The following is a 26,824-nucleotide window of genomic DNA, read 5'->3' on the forward strand; positions in this document are numbered from 1 at the left end:
ACAAGCAATTTTGACAAGGTAGAACTGTCATGACTCCTTATAAAATTGACATATGAATTGATATGATCGTTATTAAATAAATTGCACATTTATTATCAGCTAGAAACAATATGAATAAATATTCATTAAGAAATATTCATAAAATATCAATCAAAAGTAATGCATATTAATAATATAATTTCTAATGTTTCTAATAAATAATGCATTATGTAAGAATAATGTTATTTCTAAAATAATGCTACTAATAAATTGACCACTTTAATCCTAAGTGTAATGAGCCAATTGGTCACTTCACATACGTACAAAAAGACATGACCAACCAAGAAGAGGTATGAGTACTATAAGTACCACATCAACTAGAAAACAAGGGGGAATAGGAAACTAAACAGGAAACACACAGGACAAACCCCACCAAATGATATTTAAAGAGATCAAACATACACACGACTAAAGTAAAAGTACATGGGGAGAATATCATATTTTAAGGCAATGACATATTATAATAGAAGAACCCATAACCAACAGAAACTTTATTAGATTCAAATTCAGCTAGAAAAGAATAGGAACAGTGCATGTTATTCTCAACATAATAAGTAGAAAAGAGAAAATAGTTTAGATTGCTAAAAAATATTATCCATAGAAATTACATGATAGGAGTATGGGCTGAAGTAATGGATATAGAAAACAAAAAAGACAAGGGTTGTGTGCAACTCGGGTCCCTACCTTTGCTAGAGGAGTATGAAAATGTATGCAGTCAATGGCATACCCTAAGCACTAACAAGCTTTAATTGCTAAAGAAAGTTATAGATTTTTTTTGCTTGAATTCAAGTGGAATCTTTACTTCTAGTTGCTTAAATGTTCCATTTAGGAGTTGAACTCATTTAGCATTACTACTTTTAGTTTAATTATTCCTCTGTCTGGTTTTTTATTTCTCTCACTCATGAGAAATGGATCTAAGAAATTTTTTAAGTAAAAAAATTATTTTTCAAATTATAAATTTATGAGATTATATCAATCTTTGATTGAACTAACTTCAATTTCTCTCTTGGATGACTTAGTACCAACACCATTTCAACTTTTTTTTATCAACACAAATATATAGAACTTAAAGCTCAAAGTAACACTTAAGCTATAATGATAGACACAACAAGTTTTTTTTGGAAAAATTATGTTTTCTAAGTATAGTAATTTTGAATTTATATCTTGTGGCAGTTGAATGCCAATGTTGGTGTACAAGATGACTACAATGCATGATAGAAGTATCCAACTACATGACAAAGGCCTCACAAATTGAATCTTGTGAGAACAAATTATAGGAGTAAGAAATGATATACACCAAGCACAAATATATCCATTCATGAAGCAAGGTTGCATACAATCTAGAAGAAATTGAACATGTTTAAACACTCATCTTATTCTTCACAGTGCATTTGGTAGTAGTCAAGTAGAGTACCACTGGAAGTGGAATGCTACTTTTAAAAATACTTGCTACTAGGCCTCACATGCATGGAGTGCCTATAAATGTGAGGGTCAAGTCATTGCTTCAAGCCTTGGCAAGGGATGTTGACGAGAAAAAAGAAGTGACATGTTGATCATAAACCTGTTTGAGAGGGAAAATAGCCTACAAGGTGTAGTTGCAGAGCTGCATGGCTTCCTAAAGGTAAAGAGCAAGGCACTTCTGGTCGATGTACCTAAAGAAGGATGAGAAGGACATGCACTCTTTCAATAGGAAATGGTACCTCTCTCTAATCTTGCAGTAGATAGGACACTAAAAGATAATATGAAACTCAGTCTCGACCTTGGTCAAGTTTGAAAGGTAGCAAATCCGATCAACTTGGTAGATCTGGTGGTTAGTCTAGATGCAGAGATGGTGAGAGCCAACATTGAAAGAGTCTAAGTAGATGGAGAGGGCATGGTTCCATCATTGAGACAGATAAGGGGAGTGCAGAATGACACTCTCCTGAATGTCCAAAAAGTGCTCAACATAGAATGCCATCCTCAACCGAAGACCACCCATGGGACTACACCAAGTCATGGTTGTAATACCCCTCCTTTGCTATCATTATAGACTTAGTTGCTAAAGCTCTATATGACTCTTCTATAGATGTGTGAGCCCTTATTTGATATTTGAAATGCAATACTTTGATATGTTGAGTAATTGATTACATCAGGTTGTAACAATTTCCTCCTTGCAGTGATGATGCTTTAATTGCTTTTAGTTAATGAAATTACTTTTATGAACATGCCATATGGTGTGTCTTAGAAACATGTTTATTATGTCTTCACGATGATGAGATATTCATGTTATAATATGATGTTATTTATATTTAGAATTTACTATTATACTTACCCCATACTTGCATGTGTATGGTGTGTGTGTGTGTGTGTGTGTGTGTGTGTGTGTGTGTGTGTGTGTGTGTGTGTGTGTGTGTGTGTGTGTGTGTGTGTGTGTGTATTTTATATTTATGTTTGACGTGCTTGATATGGTTGAGGGAGAGATTCATAGTCACCTTCTAGTCGAGATCTACATGATGTATCAATCCCTAACATTGCCTATTTAGTTTACACACACACGTTCATCTTTTATGCAAGATGCAGGTACTGAGCATTGACTTCCCTGAATTGCCAGGATGAGCGTGCCCTAGCACAATAACTTAATAGTAAGAATGAGAAGATAATGTTCAGGTCTAATCCCAACCATAGCCTAATTACTTGTCTTGAAAAAGAGGACATGTATCTGACTTTCCATCATTTTTAAACCCATGAGTTTATCTTTGCATGTGTTGTTTAATTTTGAGTTTTGGGAATGTTTCTTTTATATGGATTTGGCTATGTGATTTGTTTAGTAAATGATTTAATTTTAATATTTGTGTTAATTATAGAATATTGAGAATGATTAAATATATTTGAATAAAAATAAAATATTAAAACATGAGAATATTTAATCAATCAGAAATTAATTAAATATGTGCTTTAATGTAAAAGACTTAATTTGGAAGTCTAATTTGGAAAACAGGTTAAAAAGAAATTAAAATATGATGATATTTAATTAATTAAATATGTGCTTCAATTTAAAAAATTTGATTAAAAAACCTAATTTGAAAAGTTAGATTAAAAAATAATTAGAATATTAAAAGATTCAAAAATTAATATTACCTTATAACAATTATTTAATCAATAATAATAAAATTAGAGCTGAATAATAATGAACTTTAATTATTATTAATATAAAATTAAATAATAAATTACACTTTTAAATAATGCTTGCACTAATTAATAAAATGAAGGAAAAGAAAATAAATGAATAGTTTAATTAAAAAGTTCTTTATGTGTGTATGAAATGACTAAATAATTAAAGTAATTATATTATTTAATATAGTTAGTGACTTTTAGTAATTGGGGATTAGAAACTCTAGTTAGGGTTATGGTTCTTTATTAAAGGGTTTGTAGTTCATTTGAGGGGCACACAAGTTTTGGGAAGCGAAATTTGGAATTGGAGAAAAAGAATTGTTGAAAGTTTCAAAGGGTTTAGATTTGCATGCATTCACAGATTGTCTCAGATTTTAGTTATTGTTTTGAGGTAGGGTTTGAAAACCCATTAAAGAATTTTATTGAAAGATTTGTCTACTTTGTGTCTTCCTGGGTGCTTGCATAAAGCTTATTCATTTATTGTATTGATTTTTGGATAAATAATTATGTCATAGATGTTAAAAAGGAAAACTTACTGTTCAAGAAAACTTGACTGAAGAAAATTGTGAAGAAACTAGACCAAGCCAAAGATGGCCCCAAGACTGAAGGGATGAGCCTCAAACTTGGCCAAAATAATGCCATGAGCAATGATTTGATGACATCTAATGGTATACTGAAGGAGAAGGATCTAAGCCCTTTGAAAAGAGGTCCAGTTGGTGTCAAGAAGAGAGGCCCCCCACACAACAAAACATTAGAGAACAATTAGTCTAACCAAGGAGTCCATGAGGGACAACTTAGATGTAGTGTCTTGAAAGTGATGTCTGAAGTCTCTCAAGCATAGCTAGGGATCCAAGCCCTTTGTTAACTTTGGGTTGCATAGCGGGTATCTAGATGAAGCAGGGACCAAAGAACTTAACCTCGAGGTAGGAATATAACGAAGTTGTCTCAATCTTGTTCCCCTAAAAATAGAAGTGAAGATGAAAAGTCCTTAGGAAATTAAAGATCACCACCTGAGTCTTTCCGATGTTCACCTTCAATTGTCTCAAGTCATAAAAGGAAGCCAAGCTATCAAGAAGCCATTGGAGGCTCTCTGGAGAAGAAGCCAAAAGAATCGCACCATCCACAAAGAGGAGAATGGGTAGGACTTGGTGCAAGTAACAACTATCACTGGGAAGCGAAGAACCATGAAGGAAGGCCTCAAGTTCATCAATGCAGATGCAAAATAAAGTGGGGGAGAGTGGCTTGGAGAACCCGCAAGGAGTCCTAAATCTACCCACCATAGAGTTGTATAATCTCATAAAAGAATAATGACAAACCAAGTATTAAACACCCAAAACTAAAAAACCAAATATGTCCTATGTTGAAGTCTTAGTATACATGCCCATCCTCAACTCTAATGAAGTAGGCAATGAGAGAATGATAAAAAGATCCATAGACCCATTAAGAGGAGTTGGATTACTCCCCACATTAGTTGGAGGAGAAAAAGTACTATAAGTCTCATGATTAATGAAGTGGTCAAAGGCACACATCTTAGACTAATGATCAACCCAACCTAAAAAGGTGATCTCACTTATGTGACAATGAATAATGAATCAAACGTCAACTCATTGTGTTGCATGCCCGTGTAACTTGATCAACTAAATATAGATTATGGGCAATCTAAGGAATGGAAAGAACATTGGCCACTAACCATCTACTCAAATTAACATCACCTACTGCAGCATGTACAAAGTGACCATTTAGAGTCAGTCTATAATAATGTGGTGCATTAAGAAATCCTACGATAATATGATTAAATAAATGAGCAATATGCTCAGAAGCACCTAGATCATAATCCAACCAATGCCCCTATTTTCATGAGTGGCAATCAATGCATAACCCTTTCCTTTCCAACTAGGTTAAATGTTGAAATTCCATTACCTTTATTTCCCCTTTCCTTTAGGTAGTCAAATAATCAATATGAGACATGAGTGACATTATTTTGATGAAGTTTTTGATTTATCCCTAATCAATTCCTCACAAAATTTTATGAAATGAAGGCATGACAATTGAAACACCTTATCCATCCATAGTGACATTAAAGTAGAGAAATATGAAAAAACACCATTCAATTTTGATGAATTAAAGAATATGCATTCCTTGTCAATTTTCTCTTTCCCACAATTGAAAACTTTAGACATCAAAGATTTGAACTTAACGAATAATCCTCAATAGTAAGAAATCAACTAGCACATAAATTTACTAGGTTCTAGTTTCAAGACTCTTACATTATTAACTTAACCAAGAGATTCTTATATTTACCCCACACATCTCTAGGTGTAGTGCTCCTTTGAAAATTTCTCATACTCAAGTTCATCTTTGGCATGTGCATTTGTTTATATGTGACCTTTCATTTGTTTATCATTCAAACTAGACTAGAATTCATTTGACCAAATCAATCTTTGCACCCTCAATTTCCACATGCAAAAATTATGTGAAGTATGAACCTATATACCTGATGCAACCATTAGAGCCACGCCACACAAATCAAGAAAAATAGGAAATATTTGATAGAAACTAATTTAAAATCTCATTATAATAAGAAACCAAAAATTAAGTGCCTCAATAAATAGTACCTCCCTAAAGCATCAAGATGTCCAAAAAATAAAGGAAATGCTACAAATTGAAAAAAAAAAAAGATAATAAGTAGGATTGGATTTGAAAGAAGTGCATGAATTTAATGATATAGCTCCTCAAGATTTTTCCAACATCAAAAGAATTGTGAAAATCAAAGAAAGTGGAAAAATGTTATGAGATCAGAGTTCAAAATAATGTGTTCACTTCAAGTTTTGATAAATATTGTCGACAACAAATATGATAATATAACTCACATCGTAGCAAAATTCATAGAGCTAGCTTTCCAACAATATCTCATTTGATTTTTTTGGCTCTAAATTCCCAAGTTATGGTCCAAAAAAAAAAGACTATTGGTAACGGGTTCGACTCTAAGGCTTGGACTTGATGCATGTGCTTTGCAAGTGATTGTATGGATGCCTCGGGGATTCGTCTTGCCTTAGCTTGCCCCTTCCTAGCCCAAAATTTGTAGTAAGCCTAAGGAAATGTAGGTTGGATGTTGGGTTGGGTTGTGAGGATAACCCTAACACAAAAAATAATTTATTAGAAATACAAGGGGTCAAAAGTTCCCCTAGGCTTTTGGCCATTCACATGTTCGTGGTTGGGTGCAAGAAATAAATTTAAATGTGAGCTTATCAGGGCTAAGTCACAGTCAAGAGGCAAGAGGGGATTTGGTAGAGTAGGGTGGCATCTCTTATTTGCCACCTATAATATAACTCTAATATCAATGTTTGATGAGGTTGGTACCTAGCAATGAAAGGGACACTAATGGGTAATGAACAATGACTCACTAACCTTATCCAACTTAGAACTCATATCACAACTTATTAAAACCAATTGACCAAAATTGAGCTTATCATCATTCATTCATCCATCCATGCATGTTAACTTTAAAAACTTAATCATTAAACAACACATAAAAAGATTCCAAACAAATAACAAAATAACATAGAGATTTTTTTATCATGGAAACCCTTGGTCAGAGGGAAAAATCATGATGCGAATTGGATACCTACAAGTATTATGCACTCTTATGAAATGTGCTCAATTAAGATCTTAACCTTGATAGGAGCTTACAATCTTATTAAGAACAAACCCTATTAGGAGTCACTCGGCCAAGGGATTTACCTCTAGCCCTATTAGGACCTTTACCCTGTTATGAGTAACCTTATTGGAGGATTTCTAACTCATATTAGTGAGCCACTCGGTTAAAAGAATTAACTTTAGATCCTACTAAAGATCCTACTCACCCTATTAAAAATGACCTTGTAAGAGGCTTTTAACTTGTAAACATATTAAGATTAACCAAGCAAAATGATATGAGAATAAAACTTAACATTTTCTTGTACAAATCCTTTTTAGTTCACCATCTGCTTCATCTTGCAGACATTCAACTATCTTCCTAATTGCACAACCCTTGTCAATCACTTCTCCTTTAACTGCTAATTTCTCTCTGTCACTTACACAAAAACTCTATGCCATATACATATAGCTTGCATCATTAGGTAGACCTACCCCTAAATGTGTTACCCATGGAAATCCATCGGTTGACCAAAATATGTTACACAACCCCAATTAATCATTATTTGTTACTGCATGGTCAACTTTGGTAGCAACCATATAAAGTGTAGAGGTTACTTGCAAACATTAACAACATGACATAAACCGACACTAGCAAAGTCAAGATCAAAACCATAGCCTAAGTGCTTACATCACAATTTGACAATCTTGCTTCAAAAAAATAACAATCTAACCAAGGAAACAAACACACACTAGCAAATTCAAGAACACAACCACAACCTAAGTCCTTGTATCACAATTTGACAATTATAGTTTGTCTAATTCATGTGAAACCTTTTAACTTAACAACTAACTTATCTTTTGCCTTAGTTTTTATAAGATAAAATTGGAAAAAAATGATCGCACATTTATTTCTAAGAAATCCAACAAGCATGGGTAAATACATCCACCCCTTAGATGCAAATCAAACACAAAAGTAACCAAGCTACCAAGCATTAACCATTATAATCACAACCAAATTACAAAAAACAAGAGACTACTCTATGATCCATTATGACATTGAAAGAAATATTAGGCAAGCCTTTCTTACACTTTTATACAATTCCCTAAGAAAGATTAGCTTCCAAATCCTTAGATCTAGGAAAAGTTGCATGGGATTCACTTACAAAGGTTATTTGTGAACATAAGAAATATAAGATAAGATAAGATAAGATAAATCTATTAATGTCCAACAAAAGACCACCAAGGGTCTAAGGGACCGAGAGCATACAACCAAAGAAATGGCAGACAACAAGACACCAAACAGTGTTTGGGAAAAAGCAAGCGAGAAACGAAAGAAACAAAGCAACAAAGGAGCCAACAAAGAGGCAAGAACTAGGGATCCTTCCTCCATTGAAAGAAATCCAACACCGAACGAGACAATTCTGGGCAGGAATGAACTCTGGTCTGTCACTGCGAGTTGCAGGAGTGGTGCCATTGAAGAGTTAAAGTAAACCTGGTGTGGGGTCTCACTAATCTGGAGTGGCCAGCCATGGGGCTACTAGAGGCACTGGAGGTTTGCTTCACCCCCCCGCATCAAAGACAAGGGGGAGAAGAAGGTGGTGATGAGGAGCTTATCTAAGGCCTTCCGAGGGGTCAAACACTATAAAGTGTGGTCCCAAAACTGCATCGCCTCCTTGAGATAGAGTGCTAGACACCTCTGATCCGTGTACACAAAGAAAGTCACGAGGGAACTACACTCTCTGAATAGACAATAGAATTTCCCTCTAATCTCATAGTAGGATGGGTAACGGAAGATGAAATGGGTCTCAGTCTTAGCCTCAACCAAGGAGCACAAGTGACAAATCTGGTCCTCTCTGTCCATATGATGATCAGTCTAGATCCATAACTAGAGGGAGCCGACTGTGAAAGATCCAAGGGAGATGCATAAGGCATGACACCACCACCACGACAAGTAGCTAGGTCGTGTAATAATCCCATCAATGAAGAAGTGCTCAGCGTAAAAGGCCATCTTTGGACGTAACTCCCCAACTAGGTTACTCCAAGTTGCGATGATATACTATTTGTAAATGTCCATCCTAACATGCCCATTCAACTCCTGTTGTGATGGGAGGAGATGAGTCGGAGCATCTAGTGAAAACTAGAAAGGAGGGAGCGGGTCAATATCAATCCCTATTGAGCTCAACAAAGGGATCGCCTGTGCGTACCAACATCGACCTCTAGGGGAGGGATATGAGGCGGCAACGATAATAGAGGAGCAATAGGCCAAGTAAGCATATATGTGATGACCATCCGCAAAACCATGAGGTCGGTGAAGAAACCAAACTAGATAAAAAGTGGCTCCCAATCTAAAAGGATAAGCCTCAAATTCTACCATAATAATGTCACAGGGGGTGAATCTATGGCATCTGATAATGCATCAAAGAAGTAGAGTCTTGAGCATGCTCAATAGAGGCCCAATCTTAGTCAAGAAGAGACAATCCCCATACCACTGAACCATAAAGCATTGCCGATCTAACCAAGGAGTCCAAAAGGGACAACTTGGACATCATGTCCTCAAAGTCCAACCAATACTTGAGGAAAAGGGCAAAAAGGAAGTAAATTCAAAGAAACATCAAAGCAAGCAATCAAAATAGATGTTGGATGGAACTCACTACGAAGAGTTGTTAAAGAATAATACTTACCAAAGTCATACCAATCACCTAAAAAATCAAAACTAAGAAAAAAGTAACATTAAGAGGACTTGTCATCCTACACGGAACATATTAAGGTTGGGAATGTGAATCAAGGATATGAAAACCTAATTTCATCACATAACCACCCTTACACAACTCAAAGGGGGAAGTAAAGGAGATAGGTCCTTTCAATCTAAATCCTAAAGGACTAGATCTAGAAATATTAGTGTTAACCAAATGAGAAAGGAGCACCAATGCAAACTAGGTCTAGAGAAGAATAGGGGAACAAATAATCAAATCCTTGAAAACACTAGATGATATGGTAAGCTAGGGCAAGATATGTAAACACAATAAGTAGATATGCTAAAGGACAAAGAAAGTAGAAGACACACCTTCTAAATCTGATTTTATGCTGCTTGTACTGGTCAAAATAGATGAAAATCATCAAATCTGGACATAAAACTACACAATGGACAAAGCTCAAAAAATTGTTCGGCCATTTGCCAAGGATAAAATAGATGTCCAAGGGTGACCTGGTCAATGTTGAGCACCAAGGGTGACCTGGTTGACATTGAGCGCCAAGGGTGACCTAGTCAACGTTGGAAGAATGAGTGCGACATTGTTTCTATTTTCACAATTATGAAGAAAGCTGAAAAGGGTGCGCTTAGATCTAGGGCGCTTAGATCTATAACTTGTTCACCAATCCAATATCCACAACTTGCAACAAAAAGGGGTTTTTGTTGTTGATGGGGAATTTGCCTTGATCAAACCCCAATTTCATAATTAACTTTGAATTGAAATAATTAAAGTTCCCTATATGTAAAGTAAATATACAAATTCACCTTACAATAGTAAGATCTCTTGAATTAAATGCAATGTGCTTACTACACCAATTGATTTGGATCAAGAAGATGAAGATGAATGAATGTAGATGATGCAACAAAGGGTCTTGAGTGGATCAAAGGAGATCTTGAAGATGGCTCCCTTAATTGCTTGAATGCTTCAATCCTTGATCTTCAATGGAGGAATTGCTTGAAGAATGCTTGAAAATTTGAGAGCTTGAGTGCTTGTGCATGTATGACCTTGGATTGTTCGTGTGTATGCAAAAAGGAGAAAATTGAAGGGTTTATAAAGGACCAAGAATTGACTAACTCGTGTAGGATGACCCCTACCTCTTAATTAGCACCCTAAGGTTAATCATGCACGAGGTCCAAACAATGGATCCAAAAGGGAACCCAACCAAGGTCACACTACATCCTTGGTTGGCCTTCTAAGGACGCATTGTGTCCCTGGCAACCAAGGTTGGGAACCTTTAGGAGGCCCTTGGGGTCCCGAATTAGGTCTCAAATCCCATTTTGGTGTGAAGAGTTGATTTTTGAGTAATTAAATAAAGGGAAGGGGGTACCTAGATTGATAGATCTTACCTCAAGCTTTACTTTATGAAAATAAGAGCTCTTAAAGAAGATCTATTAGGTTTTACCCCAAATTCCACCTAGGAGCTAAGATAGAAAAGGGAAGAAATAAGTAAAGATGGAAGGAGATTGATGATCAAATATTAAATAGGAGCCAAACCTTCATTAAATTGGAGTGCTTCCAATTTAAGACAGTACATGCCAATCAATGAAAGCATGAAAAACACAAATAATTCAATAACGTTCACAAATATTTGTCTATTATATTCTAGTATCCTTACATTGCGAGTGGACAATCAAAAGCTATTTGGTTTATGATAGAGAATTCTTTATCTTTAAAATAGTCATTTGTTTAGTCAAGGAATCAAGTCAAAGGCCTATCCTCCATTATCAAAACAATATTGAGCTCATCACAATAAAGGCATCCTTGTAAGTAAATTTAGCTTAACTAGAAGCGAGACTAGGAAAATCAACTCAATATATGCTTTTAATAGAAGCAATGCACCAACAACAAGAAACAAAGGTGTTGATCTTATTCCAAATACCTCTCTTCGTCAATTCAAGAAAGAATGTGGGATGAGGTAGAAGGATCTTTCTTCTTACAAACTATAATCTAAACATCGCTATCATCCAAGATCCCACTATAAGCGGTAACATGAGGTGACAAAAATAACAAAGTGAAAACAAAAGGATGACTTGGCTAAATGTAATTATAAGATAATTTTATTATCGTCCAACAAAAAACCACAACGTGGGTCTATTGGATTGGAAGCTTACACCAAGAAGAAAGCAAACAAACAGAGCACCAAATGGTGTCGACAAAAGAATAGGCACAAGTAGTGAAAAAGAAAGCAGGAGACATCGCGAAAAAGAATAGGTATCTATCCTCACAGGGAAAAAGTCCAACATCCACTAATTTGTGTAGCTACCAGAGGCCATATGATGAAGTTGAGTGCTACGAGAGGAGTGTCACTGGCAAAGAGGTCCCCTTTGGGGTCTCATATATCTAGAATGACACGTATTAGAGAAACTATATGGTCACTTCACACCCCAAGCTAGAGCTAAATGCAAGGTCATAATAAGTTGTGCCTAGGTCTGACTCCTGGGAGATGATAACGGTAAAATATGGTCACAAAGCTGTAAGGACTCACAAAGATAGAGCGCAATGCAATGCTGATCGATGTACCTGAAAAAATCCGAGAGGGATTTGCAATCTCTAACAGGCAATAAAATCTCTCTCTAATCTCGTAGTATATGGGGCATCTAAAAAGGAAATGGATCTCAGATTTTGCCTCTACTAAGGTACAAAGTGTACAAACTCAATCCTCTCTTGCAATATGGTGATCGACCTAGATTTGGAGTCTGTGCAAGCCCATCCTGAAGGAGCCAAGGGAGATACGTGGGGCATGTGTCCAATATCTATGTAAGTACTCAAGGCGTACAATAATCCCATCCCAAATATATACAGAAAACATAAGAAAAATGGAGGTAAAAGGTAGCCAACATAGCAAGACTTGAATAGGTCATAAGAAGAATCTCAACAGGGACTTCAAAGCATGATGTAGCCAAACCAAAAGTAAGACACTCGTCAAAAAAAGAACTCAAGTGAACCTAACATAGAAGCATTGAAGTCACTATCGAGGGAGAGCATGGGCAAAGAGAAGACCCTTGAAATCTACAATCTAGGACAACCCAAATAAGAGAAGCATGTTTGAATCAACATACCTTTAAAAAACAATTTTAGAATAATTCTCAAACAAACAAGCCATTTCCAACTTTACCCATCACAAGCACAATATGGGAGGATAAAGACATGAGGACACATATCAAATGAGTAACCAATGCCAATATGACCATGTTATCAAAATCAAGAGAGGGAGCCATCTTCAATCTTTTTTCTGAATCGTTCACACTTTTAACATATTTTCTACCTTATCTCAGCTCTTAAATTTTTTCTTGACAAATGAAAATATAAATAACTATTTAACAAATAATAACAAAATTGTAAAAAATTTCATCCAATTCTAGGGCAAGACAAGGCCACCCCATTGGGCACTCTACTAACAAACTTCTCATTTCAAATCATTCCCAAATTTCAACCTTGGCTTCTACCAATTTTTCCATCATTATTTAATCCCACTCTTTCATTATTTTCCATGAATTAGCACATTTTAAAAATTTATATAAATATGAATCCTTCAAGGTGAGACGAAACAATTGAAACCTAAAAGAGTAAATATGGAAGTCTTAGAATTTTGAGAAAACAATTAAACTCGCCATTGGCAGATATATATATATATATATATATATATTGATATAGAACATCATTATTAACATGCCTAAAGGTAGATTCCATACCGAATCAATAAATTAGCAATAAAGAGATTATATCCTGCTCGCAAACTATTAAAACTATATTCCAAAAATGCATTTAAATTAGGATTAAAAAGAGCAATATTGCTGTTAAGTACTGCCTATTTTAACAAGGAAATGCTTAAAGGGCAGGTTAGTCTAATCCTTTTCCACCTAATTTCGTTGAACTTTATTCTGATAGCTTGATTGATCACGCTCATTGCATTTTAAAATCAAATTTATAAACTTATATTTGGAGAGTTTCGTATAGATAATAATTAGATTTAATAACACTTGAATATTAAGCATTTATTTTAAAAAAATGTGTTTTCACAACCCATATTGTCCGTTTAAGAAAAAGGAACTTCACGTGGATAGCTTATCTATTATGACCTTTTATCAATAAGAAACAAATATTTTATCATCAACTAAACCACCCGTCCTTAAAACCAACAGTCAATGGTGTAACCAAAGACCCTTCAAAAGAGTTTAAGGGGAAAGCATATGCATCAACTTGGAAAGTTCAGTATAGGATATACTTGACAAATTTCATTTCTACACCATGTTCACGGTACCCAGAGTTTGTCATGTTGTATGTACTATAAATATTCCATTTGTTTATATAATCTTATGCTATAAATGATATGATGGCAACATCTACTTTATTAGATTAGGTTTTTCCTTCATGCCTTACCATGTGCCAAGCTTGGTATTTAATAATTTTCTATTTTAATTGTCCAACAATATTACACTTAATTTTCATCACAAGAAAACCCCAAGGTACATCAATTTGTGTTGTGAAAAATTATGCATTCTCGTATATCATGATTCTTCATGAAAAAGAGCATTCTGATCATTTTCGCTTCCACTAGATTAGGATCGGAGGGCATCCTTACATCCAAAAAATCGCCTATCAAGTCTTGGATGCTATTATTGTTACCTCCAACTATGTTTAATGCCATTAATCTACTCCAAGAAGAAAATCTGGACAATAAATTTTGATCAACCAGACCCTTTGGGCTTATGAGGCAGTTGATCAACACTAATAAACATATTACCAAAAAGTTAACCTATTCAATGGTTAATTATTTCTAGTTTCTAGTTTCAGATCCACTGATTCAATCCCTTTTGTCCTTCCTAATCATTCATTTTGTTCTGGCTCTTGACTAGAGATGTAAAATGACACTCTCACTTCTGCTCAGATAGGAAGGAGTGCTGTTCTTTATTTTGTGATACCTATTATAATGTCAAATATATCCAGCAGTGTTCTATTATAAAAGATTCAAAATGGACAGTAATAGTTTAGAACATACCAATCACTAAATATTTCTGGCCAAAATGCAAAAAATACTTTTGACTATTAAATTAGTACACCAGAGGTTCCCTGTCAGTGTGCTTCACTTTCATGGGGAACATAACTGCGTATGTTTGGTTAATAATAAATAAATAAAATATTGTTTTCCATATAAAACTGAATCAACCATTGCCATCATATGAAAAACACATATATTGAAGCACATTGAACCTAACAGATACAGTAGAATTTACCTTCTGTACTCAAACATTTCTTCCACTATCTACTCTCATTGGATGAGAATTTGAACTATAGAAATGGTTCATATTTGGAACAGATATACTGTTACAAGTTATTGCAACTATCATTTTTGTTTGAGGAGCATCACTGAAATGCTCCTCATGTATGCTGCCAAAGTCCACAAACCAATACAAGCAGCAACATAGAGCATGGCAACTCCACATGCAGCTAAATCTCCGGCCCAAGAGTAACTATACCACAAGACAACACTTTAGAATTTGCACTCATCAATAAAGGTTGGATGACATTATAATATGAAATGGAATGGTATCTTGTCAAATTTCTTGAATATGTTATTTATCATTAGTGATTGGCCGAATCAAGAATGCCTACCTACTATCTCTAGTAACCATGAGAAATGTCAAGGCTACCATTTGTAGAGTAGTCTTTAGCTTTCCCAAGTTGTGTACAGCAACAACCTATAGCATTGTAAGAGTCAAATTAACTTATTTCATAATCATAGTATCCCAAGAGAAGAAGCTGAAAACTGCCCATCTAGATCGATTTCAAAGAAAAGGCAGCAGTACCTCGTGCAAATCTCCACCTTGAGAAGCAGCCCACTCTCTCACTGCCGAAATTGTTATCTGCGAGTGAAACAACTGAAAGATCATCAAAGCACTCAATATGAGCTAAGCAGAAAAAATAAGAAAAAAATAAAAAGCAATAGCTGTGAAAGCAGAGTTGAGGGACCATGATAGTCATGCTAAAGCATGGTATGGACCTAGGTCCTGAACTATGATTTGATTCAAACAATGACACTATGCAATTACAAACACATTCTGGTGAATACTGTGTTCTACTGATCATCTTCTTGCAGTGATAACATCCAATCATTCCTTTGAGATTCTGTATATGAATCCTCTTTTAGTAGCATAAAAGTGAAGGATATGACAATTGTTAATTCTAGGTAACTCTGACAATCGTAACTGGTCTGAACTAAAGATTGTCAGATCTAGTAAAGTATGGAGATCCTTAGAAAGGATCGGTCTCTTAAATACCTTATTTGCATAACCTAATTGGCGTTTTCAATGGGAGCACTTATTATGTTCTATTTGCATGGTATAGTTAGTATATTTACTAACTAATCATAATATCCTTGAGACGCCGATCTTGGCAAGACAATTGTTAGTTTATATAGAGGGCCAACCTGGAAAGAGTCATGTCCTTCTAAGGACATGCCTCTTTGCGCCATATAAATAAAGGGGTAAATATGTGGATAAAGGACACACAAAAAACATAAGGTCTGCTCCTTTAGCATTACTGTCCTATATGATTTGAAGCAGGTATAAAACAGTTGCAGGATAATTATCATACTCCAAGGAACACTTCATATACAGGTCTGATATATTCAAGACCATCTTCAGCAAGTCAAAGAAGGGCATTATATCAGTTTGGTTGTTCAGAATTTGCAGAAACTTTACAACAATTGCATACTGTAATAGATATGCATCAGACTTTATTGTTCCACAAAATACTTCATCTGCAGGCAATTTGTTATTTGTTGCAACTGTGAAAAAAGAACTGTGTTTTGACATATTTCAAACCTTAAACCTTCTCGTTATTGTCAAATACAAGTCACATTTCGATCTTCATCTTGTTTGTCCATATCATTTCTTGTTGTCTCCAACCCACGACCTTGCAGGAACAATGAAAAGATCTAAAGTATGTCCCATCAGAACAGAAAACGTGCAAACAAGTGAAGATGCTATTTGACAGCTGAAAGTTGAAACCATGCCCCAATAATTTTCAGTTTGAAGTCTATATGTCCAGTGGAGTGGAAGTGTATTATGAAGTTGGCAGGCAAGACAGGAAGCACAGTTTCAAGTTATAAATTTGCACCAGCATGCAAAATGTGTGCTACACAATGTAATGACAAACTCTTGACAACTTGATATTTGCAAGGTAATACCTGTGTGTGCACCCAGTACAACTGATGAAATTTTTTGAAACAAACAAACAAAAAAGTGTCCTGATATGAACAAATGTATGCCTCTAAAATTTAAATGGTCAACAGGTTTTCAATAACTAAAACCATGTGCGGTTATCTGGCGCACACCCTAATATGCAGAAACATTTTTAAAACCAAAAACTGCAGGAGATAAAAAATCATGAGCTAGTACAAACATGAGAACAAATTCTCATGAAACAAAAAATATGCAACCCTACAAGGTGGCCTGCCTTCCAATGGGCATTCAGAATTTCAAGAACAAAAACAGAGATCCATTCCTGTGAAGACCACCATGCACTACTGGCAAGGGCTGTCAAGGGTCAACTGGGAACGTGTAAAACTCATGCCAGGGTTCAAATAGTTGTGCCCCATTATGAGAGTTGATTTTGTTAAGTTAAAAGGCTGCAACTGCTATAGATAGACAAACTCTACCATGAGATGATAAGCTTGTAATGTTCAGAAAAATGTGTGATTACCTATTAATAAAGGTGAAATCAGTCCAAGGGAGAGTAATTTTTAATAGCAGATCAGAGGATGAAAACAGAATATACATACCACGATTACTAGTAGACAGGGAGTGGGACCAGGACTGGGACTGCTATGGGAGATGAGAACAGGTACCCGTATGCCTTCTGAATAAAAGTTGGAAGTCGGTACTTGGAGATGGCAAAAAGTTATAATAAAGACTCATCTAAATATAGGAAGAACAACAAAACATACACTAGATATGCATCTTAAAAGAATGTAAGAATTAAATTTTCAAAATTTCAAGTAATAGTATCCATGTCAATGAAAGTAATGATTTATAAAATTATTCTTGGCTAATCATCAGCATGGTATTAAAAAAGTGAAAACAAGTTTAAGCAAAAATCTTTTGGAAATGGTGGACAGAGACTGGAAGGGAAATGCCATTATGTTTATTAAAATCATGGTATTGGGGTCCTTAGATAACTATATTTTCTTAGTACTATACATGAAGAGCCCAGAAAAACACAGGTCTACAAACTGTAAATAGAACATATTGCTCAGAATACAGTTAAAAGATTATTTTTGTCAGTTCCACTGCACCTGATTTATTTTGTATTGCACTGAAAGGTGAAAATTATAACTTTACATGAAGCTTTCCTGGTGTAATATTATCTATATTAATATATTATATTTTTTAAGATTTTTAATTTTTATTACACAAGGATTTTGGAGTATTTTTTATACTCAAGTTGTCACCACTCTGAATAATTTTTACTATAGTTGTTTCTCTGTAAGATTTCGAATTAAATCATCAACATGATGACATTTTTTATGATATTCATTTCTGTGTGACCTTTAAACATGATTAAGTCCCGAAGCAGTTTACATAATTTCCTCCACCAGAGGTGGTCATCCATGATTATTTACTCTCAGACAATGATTTGAATGTCATAACCATCAACGGCACTGGCACAGCCCCATAGTAGTACTGGTAACCCCACATCTCCAAGTAACTATGCTTTTAAATCAAGTCATCAGCATGATGAAAAAATTCCAGCATGATGAAAAATTTCCTGTGGTAGTGATTGTATGGGGATCTTGACCTATAATGTCTTGTTCCTGATATCAACTACTCCATATAGTTGTGGTAGTTTCAGACCATCAAATAATTGGGCTAGATAGTAAATCACTACCAATTTTGATCTTTATATAGCTGATCGAACACATCTCAACATCATCAACAAGGTGAGAATGCTAAAATGCCTTGTAGGACAATTCATAATTTCATATATTTTATGTTTGATTCACACCTGAATCAGAAGTTTTAAGCTTTTGCTTAGTGTGTGAACTAAGAAGCCTCAAGTATTTTTTGACATAGTAACTGATTGATCTACCTTATTAATGAGTGATGATACTATACCACAGTTGCACAGAAGGTGCAATCTTAGGATTTCGCTTAGCGTGTGAACTAAGAAGCCTCAAGTATTTTTGACCAAATTTTTTTTGACATAATAAGTGATTGATCTACCTTATGGACGAGTGATGATACTTTACCACACTTGCACAGAATCACCATGCATAGAGAAAACTGTTTAAAACTAGGGAAAATGCCTGGCTGTGATAGGCAAAGGGTTTTAATTTTAAACCTAATTTCTCCAAACAAAAGACTGAAGGCTTCAAATTTCTCCACCATATGATGTGACACTTGATGTGCTTTGACTGATCATCCTGGATAAGCCTATCAAACTTGGTGGAACATGTGTGCCAAACTTCAGTTCTCAATGAATTGATACCTATCCAACCTGAAAAATCCTACATTTTTTCCAGACATTAACCCTATCAAAAGTCTTCTAAAAAGAGCTTCTTTGGCCTCAGTTGACTTTCAGGAACAAAGGAAGGAGAATTAAAATAGATATTCCCTTGCCCTAAACCTGTGAAATAACCTATACTTCAATTCTGAGAACCCTGAATTGCTGAGCCCTATGGCAAGGCACTTCTTCAACTTGACGGTAATTAATCCCCATTTCTAACGATGAACATTTCAGTGGCTTCTGAAAACACTTGGTGCTGAGGATTCTTGAAAATGAGAAACCTCTCCTCCCTAAGAAGACGATATCCAGAATGTCAGCCTTGTACACTATAACATGGAAACTAAATTTAATTTCTGTAAAGTCAGAAGTATAAGAATCTAAGAAAAGCTTTAGACTGAGCCTATAACCATATCAGAATCCAAAAGCATCAGCAACAAATCTGTTTAGGTATCAATATGGGCTAACATCCAAAATATCTTAAACATGCTATTACAGGTAACATTAAAAAAGAAATGATTAAGCAAAGAACAAAAATACAACCCATGCCAATACCCCTTTCTATCTTCAGAACTTACAATAAATTCTATGTAATGTTTAGTAAGAAACAATTATGCTAATTCCATAGGAAATTCTACTGAGATTAAAACTTTGAGAGCTCGAAAAACTGCAGCAGTAAACTGTGCAGTAATGGTTATCCACATTGGCATATCTTGCACAAAGACTTGAATATGAAGTTTCTGGATGAGAATCTGTGAGTAAAATGGTTAATTTGTTATTGAAGGGATAGGAAAACTTGATATTGAAGCCAGCAGGAAGTGGTAACCAGCATAAAACCACAAAAAGAACAAATTCAGAAAGAATGCTGAATTAATTGATTGTATCTAAATAATATAAATGAACTTTGGTAGGCCCCAAAAAATTACAACCTTAAACTCAGATAAAAATAAGCAAAGATCCATCATAAAATGGATCTGATATGCATCAACATATATCATAAAAGAATTGAGGTGTCGATCCTTATTTCTGTATACCTCTCCCTGTATTTCAGTTCCATGTTAAAATACTTGTGCTGGTATTTGTTTTCACATCAGTGTCTGTCTATCCATTGAAGTTTTGTCTAACAATGTTTACTAACTAATAGGTACGTAGCAAGGCTAATCGACATTTCATTGACAATGAGTACACTACTGATGTGTCCCATGAACATTCATCACTATTTTGATTCGTTCAAAATTCTAAACTATCCTGTTAACTGTTAAAAACCCATGCACTGATGGAAACTGATTGTTCAAGTCTAGTAATTGTTGCAAGCTATATATACAGATTGGTGCCTCATTGTGTGAGAGTTAAAATAGATGAATTGTGTTATCCAAACCCTGTATGAGATTGCATATGGGAATCTAGAAAACTTGTCTTCATATGTATTTGGCTTGGTTACCGGATTCGTGCCCTAAAGGCCGGATCCGTGCCTGGAATCGTCCAGATTCTTCCAAAAAAATGAAAAATTGCTTTTTTTTCGATTTTTAATTTTTTCTTTGTTTTTCCGATTATTTAATTATAATCATAATGGCTTTGATCCATAGATTCATACCAGAATCACAAATTCATACCATGAAATGATTTAGTTTTAGAATTATGTATATTTCTCTCATTTTTTAGTATATTTAATGCATATCTACACACACACACACACATACACACACACGAATCCTCCACGAATCATAATTAAGAAAAGAAAAATCACGAATCCACAGATCTGATTCACGTGCCCAAATCGGATTCGTTTCATGAATCGGTAACTACAGTATTTGAAGGATTTATACAAACTTTTCAAATTTACTAGATTTTTCAATGCTGGAGACAGATTTTGGTGGAATCTTAAAAGGACCAAAAATAAATATTAAAAGAATAACATAAAAAGAGGACACATAGTGATGACTTTTAATAATTTAATAACTCTAGATGGCAAAAATCTAAAAAAATAATCTCTGATGAATAATCAACAATAGAAGCTCCAATTACTTGCAAAATGTAGAGTATCATATAACTGAGAATCAATGCATGCTTGTAAGGCATTATATGCACCCAAAAAGGTGTTAACAAACTTTGAACCAGTAATGTCTAATTATGATAAATGTAATGTGGCAGTAACATAGCTTATGCATGGCTCAAAGAAGGGTCTCAGATGTTTTAGATCTGCATTTCTCTTATATACCTGAGACCTGCTCATTATACAGTCATCAGTGCAAAACATGGATCATAGTCAGAACCTGAATGCAGAAAGCTCTAAACGAGAAAACTTAGACCTATAGAAGGATCTCCATCCTAATACTTTGAAGAATGAAGTTTAGTGACTTCTGGATGACATTCCTATGAAGAGCAAGTTGAGAGGTAAAAAGGCGAGAACAGAAGGCATGTACTATTTACAACCCAAATTGAAGCCACATAATCACAAGGCTTTTTTTGGAGCAATGATAAATTGATAAGAACTTCAAGGCTTTAAAATGTCTGATGCTTTCACTTCTTTTTCTCAATCCCAATTTTTTCCAAAGTAAGATGACAATTATAAAGTATTGGAAAACTGGAATAGCTTCATAATTCATTTTAAGTGTTTGTGATTGTAAACCGTGATGACAATAGAATCATAAAGGTATAATTAAGTAATTTTTTTATAACAGAGATGCAATTTAATAATTTATAATACCATAGTACAAGTATAATAGGAATTACTTGTAGCCATACAAATTTGGAATAAAATTGGAGGCAGTATGATGCAGGAACATCCTTGAGAAGTTGACAATCTTGCATCACCCAAAAACATTTCCTTTATGTTCCTGTTCTTGTTTGCCAGTTTCGGTGTTTCAGGTAGTGATCATTCCAATTGGCTCATTATCTTATGGGATCCTTATGGTGTGTTCTAGGCATCTTGGTTATCCTATGTCTAGCTTCGTAGCTTGATCCGTTATTTACTTATGAAGTTATCTTAAGCTTGGTCTGGTCCTATATTGTTCTTCCTATTCTAATGGCCAAGGTGGAAAGATTTACTATGTGATGGCATATCATGGTCCGCGACAATTAGTCACACATTGTTCAAGGCTAATACATTTGAAGTGAACGTCCATGTATAATCTACGACATATCAACCCTATTTGATAAAGTTCTTATGGATTTGAGTCCTGACCTATATATTGTAATATGTTTTCTTTCTTGTAAGGATAAGCAAAAGTTGTGGCTGGCAATGTTGTATATAAGTAGGGTAGTAGTTCTTGTTTAGGGGGCAAACGAAGTAGTCACAAAGGAAGGTGATGAAGTAGTGATGATTGGGAATAAGGCTTATGTCTTTAGTAATGAAGCATGTCTGTTGTGAAATTGTAAGTTGCATGTTGCACGCCAATTGAATGCAAATCTGTTGTTTCCTATTTGCTGGTGTTGAATTATGTTATGGCATTGTGATTTCTGTTGTGTTATCTCTAGCTGCAAGGTTGGACAATCTCCTTTGGGCGAACTCTTGCCTTGACTGTACAAGTGGTATCAGAGTGAAGTTTTGAATCTTGTGATTGCAGATCCAACTTCCCAAGCTTCCAAAGTTGCAAATTCGTTATTTGTAGGGTGGCAAAACCAGGGATCTGACCTACATTAAGAAATGACTTTCCCAAGGAAGTTAGGAAGAGGATTTGTTGCTAACTATGCATAATAGAAGTTTCAACAATAGGATTGAGTAGTTCGTGTTCCTGAGCTTGTGAACCCTAGAAATCTTGGTTGTATGGTGGCAGAGTGAGATCTGACCTACATTTGCAGAAGGTTACATAAGGGAACCAATAATTGGATCGGTTGGTGGCCTGATTATTGGCTTCAAGAGCCTTATACATTGTGGAGTGTCAGCAGATTACAGGAGTGTTGGCATAATGAAAGATTGAGTTAGGCAATCAACTCTTAGCAGTCAGATCGCCAAAGCTGAGGAATATTTACCTGAGACTCACAAGAATGCCACCTAGAAGGATGAAGCCTAGAAGGATGGAGCAGATGATGGAGGAATTTAGGAATGAGTTGAGGGCAGAAATGAGAAATAGTTTGACTAGGGTTAGGATGAATCTTGAGACCAAAGATGAATATGTAGAACTTGAGATCCCTGCAGAAGAAGTAAGATTGTTGAGAGTTATGGCACAAACGGGTAAGAGTCATGGAATGGATTTTCAACCTTTTCAGGTGCTTTACATCCTAAAGTTTTGATAGATTTGATTAATGAACTAGAAGATTACTTTGAGATTGAAAATGTTAAGGATCCACAAAGGGTTAGATTAGCAGTCTAAGTTGAAAGGTCATCCTACCTTATGGTGGAAAAAGTTATAAAAAGATAGAGAAGATAATGGTGAACCTAAGGTCACTAGGTGGAGATTTATGGTTTCTAAACTAAAGACCAAGTTCATACTGAAGGATTATGAATTGGAATTGTTCAAGAAACTACAAAACCTCAAACAAAAGAATTTGAGTGTAAGGGAATACACCAAAGAGTTCTATAAAATGACAATCAGATCTAAACACCAAGTGTCATCTAACGAGAGGTGGCTAGGTATATTAGTTGCTTGAGGCGTAACATTCAAGATGAGTGAAGTATGTTGAGGATTAGTGCAATTGAAGATGCTTATCAATATGCAATCAGCAGAATCTTAGGAGAGGCAATGGCAACAAAGACTTTGAAGGTATTTGTTTTGAGTGTGGGAATGTTTGACATAGAGCTTTCAAACGTTCAGAAGGTTCTAGAAGAGGCATGGGTAAATAAAACCTAGTGGCACATGAGGAACAAGCTGAAGATGAACCTGTTGAAAGTATGGCTGCACCTAAGATGGGAGAATCTCTGATTTTCTGAAGAGTTATGTTGAGAAAGAAGAAATTTGAGGCTATTCAGATAAGGCAATTGTTCCAAACTCTTTGCAAATCATGAGGCAAATGTTGCAAGGTGATAATGGACTGGTGGTAGTATTGATAACCTTGTATCTGAGGAGATGGTACATAAGCTTGGACTAAAGAGACTAAAACATCCTTGCTTATATAGGATAAGTTGGTTTCAAAATGAACATATGGTGAAAGTAAAAGAACGGTGTTGAGTTAAGTTCAACATTGGACTTTACTAGGATGAGGTGTTATGTGATGTGGTTAACATGAGTGCTTGTCATGTTTTGTTAGGAAGACCTTGGGAATATGATATAATATGATATTGGAGCTATTCATGCAGAAGGAATATTGTGTCTATCAGTAAGCATGGAAGGAAGTTCACTTTAATTCCTTTGAAAGAGGAAGGAGGGAAAGCTAAGAACTTAAGTATGACAAGGACTTAGACTTTAGGAGATCAGACTGCTATAGATCAGAAGATGAAGGATGTGTAGCAGATGGCTGAGTATAGCTAAGGATGTACAATTGAAAGTGGATTTGATGGATGAACCCAAATTATAGGAATTAAAGGTTGATGGCAACAAGATGATGTTACAGCAGCAGGGTACCAAAGTAGTATCCTCTGAGCAGAGAGATCTTGAATTGAGATCGAAGATAATGAATTTTTTGAGTGGTAACAGAGGTGAAGTGAAGCAGCAGCTAGAAGAACAAACATTTATTGCTAGTCGTAGGAGAGATAAAGGAAAAAGAAATTGATGTAAGTTGAATGAACAAAAGTAGTGGAAGCAGTAGCAGTGTAACTTGATGAGGAAGAGTAAACTGTTGGGTTTATGAAGTCTGGATACAACAATAGCAAAAGTAACCATTTGCAGAATGTGATGGTTGTAGACAGAGGATATGTGGATTAAGAACGAGCATGGGATTTATGTTTTAAATCTTATCAGAAGTTTATAAGTTCCTCTTATTGAACATTTTATATTCACCTGGGCTTTTTGATACAAGAGCATTCTTGGGCAGTTGACAATCTCGTATCACCCAAAATATTTCATTTTTGTTCTTGTTCTTGTTTGCCAATCTTCCTGAGGCTTGTTATCTTTTGTGATTCTTATGGTGTGTTTTATGCATTATAGTTATCCTATGTCTAGCTTCACATCCTGATCCTTATTTCCTTATGAAGTTATCTTTAGATTGGTTCAACCCTATATTGTTCTTTCTGTTCTAATAGCTAGGGTACCAAGATATATCTTGCAATGGTGAATCACAATCCATGATGATCGGTGACACATTGTTCAAGGCTAATACGTTTATGTGGAACCTCCATGTACAATCGCACGACATATTAACCTTATTTGATGGAGTTCTTATGGAGTTGGGTCCTGACCTATATGTTGTAATATGTTTTCTTTCTTGTAAGGATCTACGATTGGATAAGCCAAATTGTGGCTTACAATCTTGTATATAAGTAGGGTAGTAATTCTTGTTTAGGGGGCAAACAAAGTAGTCATAAAGGAAGGTGATGAAATAGTGATGATTGGGAATAAAGCTTATGTCTTTAGTAATGTGGCATGTCTATTGTGAAATTGTAAGTTACATGTTGCAGCCTAATTGAAAGCAAATATGTTCATTTCTATTTTGGCATTGTGATTTCCGTTGTATTGTCTCTAGCTGCAAGGTTCAACAATCTCCCTTTAGGAATCTCTTGCCTTAACTGCATCACAATAGCCCCTTGTATTTGCGCCACTCTATTCATCTGCATTCAAAACTATTCCCAATTTCCAAATCAAACAAGGTAGTTCACTTTGTATTAAAAATTTAAAATATTAGGCACACTATAAATTTCATTTTTATTTTGAACACACTATCACAACTGAATGAAACTGAAGCAAGTATTTCTTTATCAAATCTATGGATGCAAAAAGCCTAATCTTGCAGAAGAGTTCACTTTGGTGTGCGATTATTCAAATCCTCTCCAACATAAGAACACTTTGTTAAAACTTAAACCAATGTGTTGGTGTAATTAAATATTCACTAATTACATTTTAGTTAAGCTTGCTTACGATAATGCATTGCATAGTAGTTTGTGTACGAGAGACCTAGGAGTTTGTGCCTATATTTGCACACGGTGTAGGAGAAATTCCACTTTAAGTGGTGATAGTTGTTATCACATTCCACTTTACATGTGAGATCCATCTTGAGTGCACTTATCACATTATCATCCTCAACGTGTTGCACATACTTCATTGCACAATGGAGGATGATCCACCTTGTGTGGGTGATAACTTATCTACTCCTTATCATTGTCTCTTATTGTCTTGCCTATATAAGCAAACACATCAACATTGTAAATCATTCCAATTGAATCAATCCATCAGCTATGGTATTGTAATCCAGTTGATGTCTATTAGCAATAAAATCATTCTTGCATCTTGTTGCAATTGTCTTGCCATTCTCTTGTGGAAGTGGTCTTGGTCTTTCATTTGATCCTAGGGGTGTCATTGACTCCAAAGTCACCTACAACTCTAAAATGGTATCAAAGCACTTAAGATGTGAAGACTTCTTCTCAAGAGTAGCACATTTAGCTTAGTTCAATCATGGGTGCAAAATAAGGCTATTTGGGCATCATATTGTGTATTCTATTTGGAAAAAAAATTGGTGTAATTTGGAATTTTGCAGTTTGTGGCTTTCTATTACAGGTTAATATTGGAGCTTACTGGTGCAAATCAGAGGTTGGCATCATATGAAGGAGGTCCCAATACTTCTAAATGTACTTTTGCTTCACCCAAGTTGAACATTGAAGGCCAAATCGAGAGCCATTTAAAATTGGAGGTACAATAGCACCAATTCAAGAAAAA

The 26,824-nt window shown here is 35.2% G+C and overlaps 1 protein-coding gene across 1 annotated transcript in view; it reads right to left on the reverse strand.

Moving 5' to 3' along the window:
• Nucleotides 1-14,600: 14,600 nt before the first annotated feature.
• Nucleotides 14,601-26,824, reverse strand: part of LOC149541723 (CDP-diacylglycerol--glycerol-3-phosphate 3-phosphatidyltransferase 1, chloroplastic/mitochondrial-like) — an 80,279-nt gene continuing 68,055 nt past the window's right edge. Inside the window, exons 5-7 of the mRNA XM_089796845.1 lie at nucleotides 15,383-15,439; nucleotides 15,189-15,274; nucleotides 14,601-15,046 (exon numbers count right to left, since the gene is read on the reverse strand). Of these exons, the coding sequence (XP_089652971.1) occupies nucleotides 14,920-15,046; nucleotides 15,189-15,274; nucleotides 15,383-15,439 (270 nt within the window). The 3' untranslated portion in view covers nucleotides 14,601-14,919. The remainder of the gene's footprint in view (nucleotides 15,047-15,188; nucleotides 15,275-15,382; nucleotides 15,440-26,824) is intronic.

The sequence above is a fragment of the Cupressus sempervirens genome, chromosome 8 (assembly GCF_028749045.1).
Source record: "Cupressus sempervirens isolate cs-2001-9-10 chromosome 8, ASM2874904v1, whole genome shotgun sequence".
Taxonomy (NCBI): Eukaryota; Viridiplantae; Streptophyta; class Pinopsida; order Cupressales; family Cupressaceae; genus Cupressus; species Cupressus sempervirens.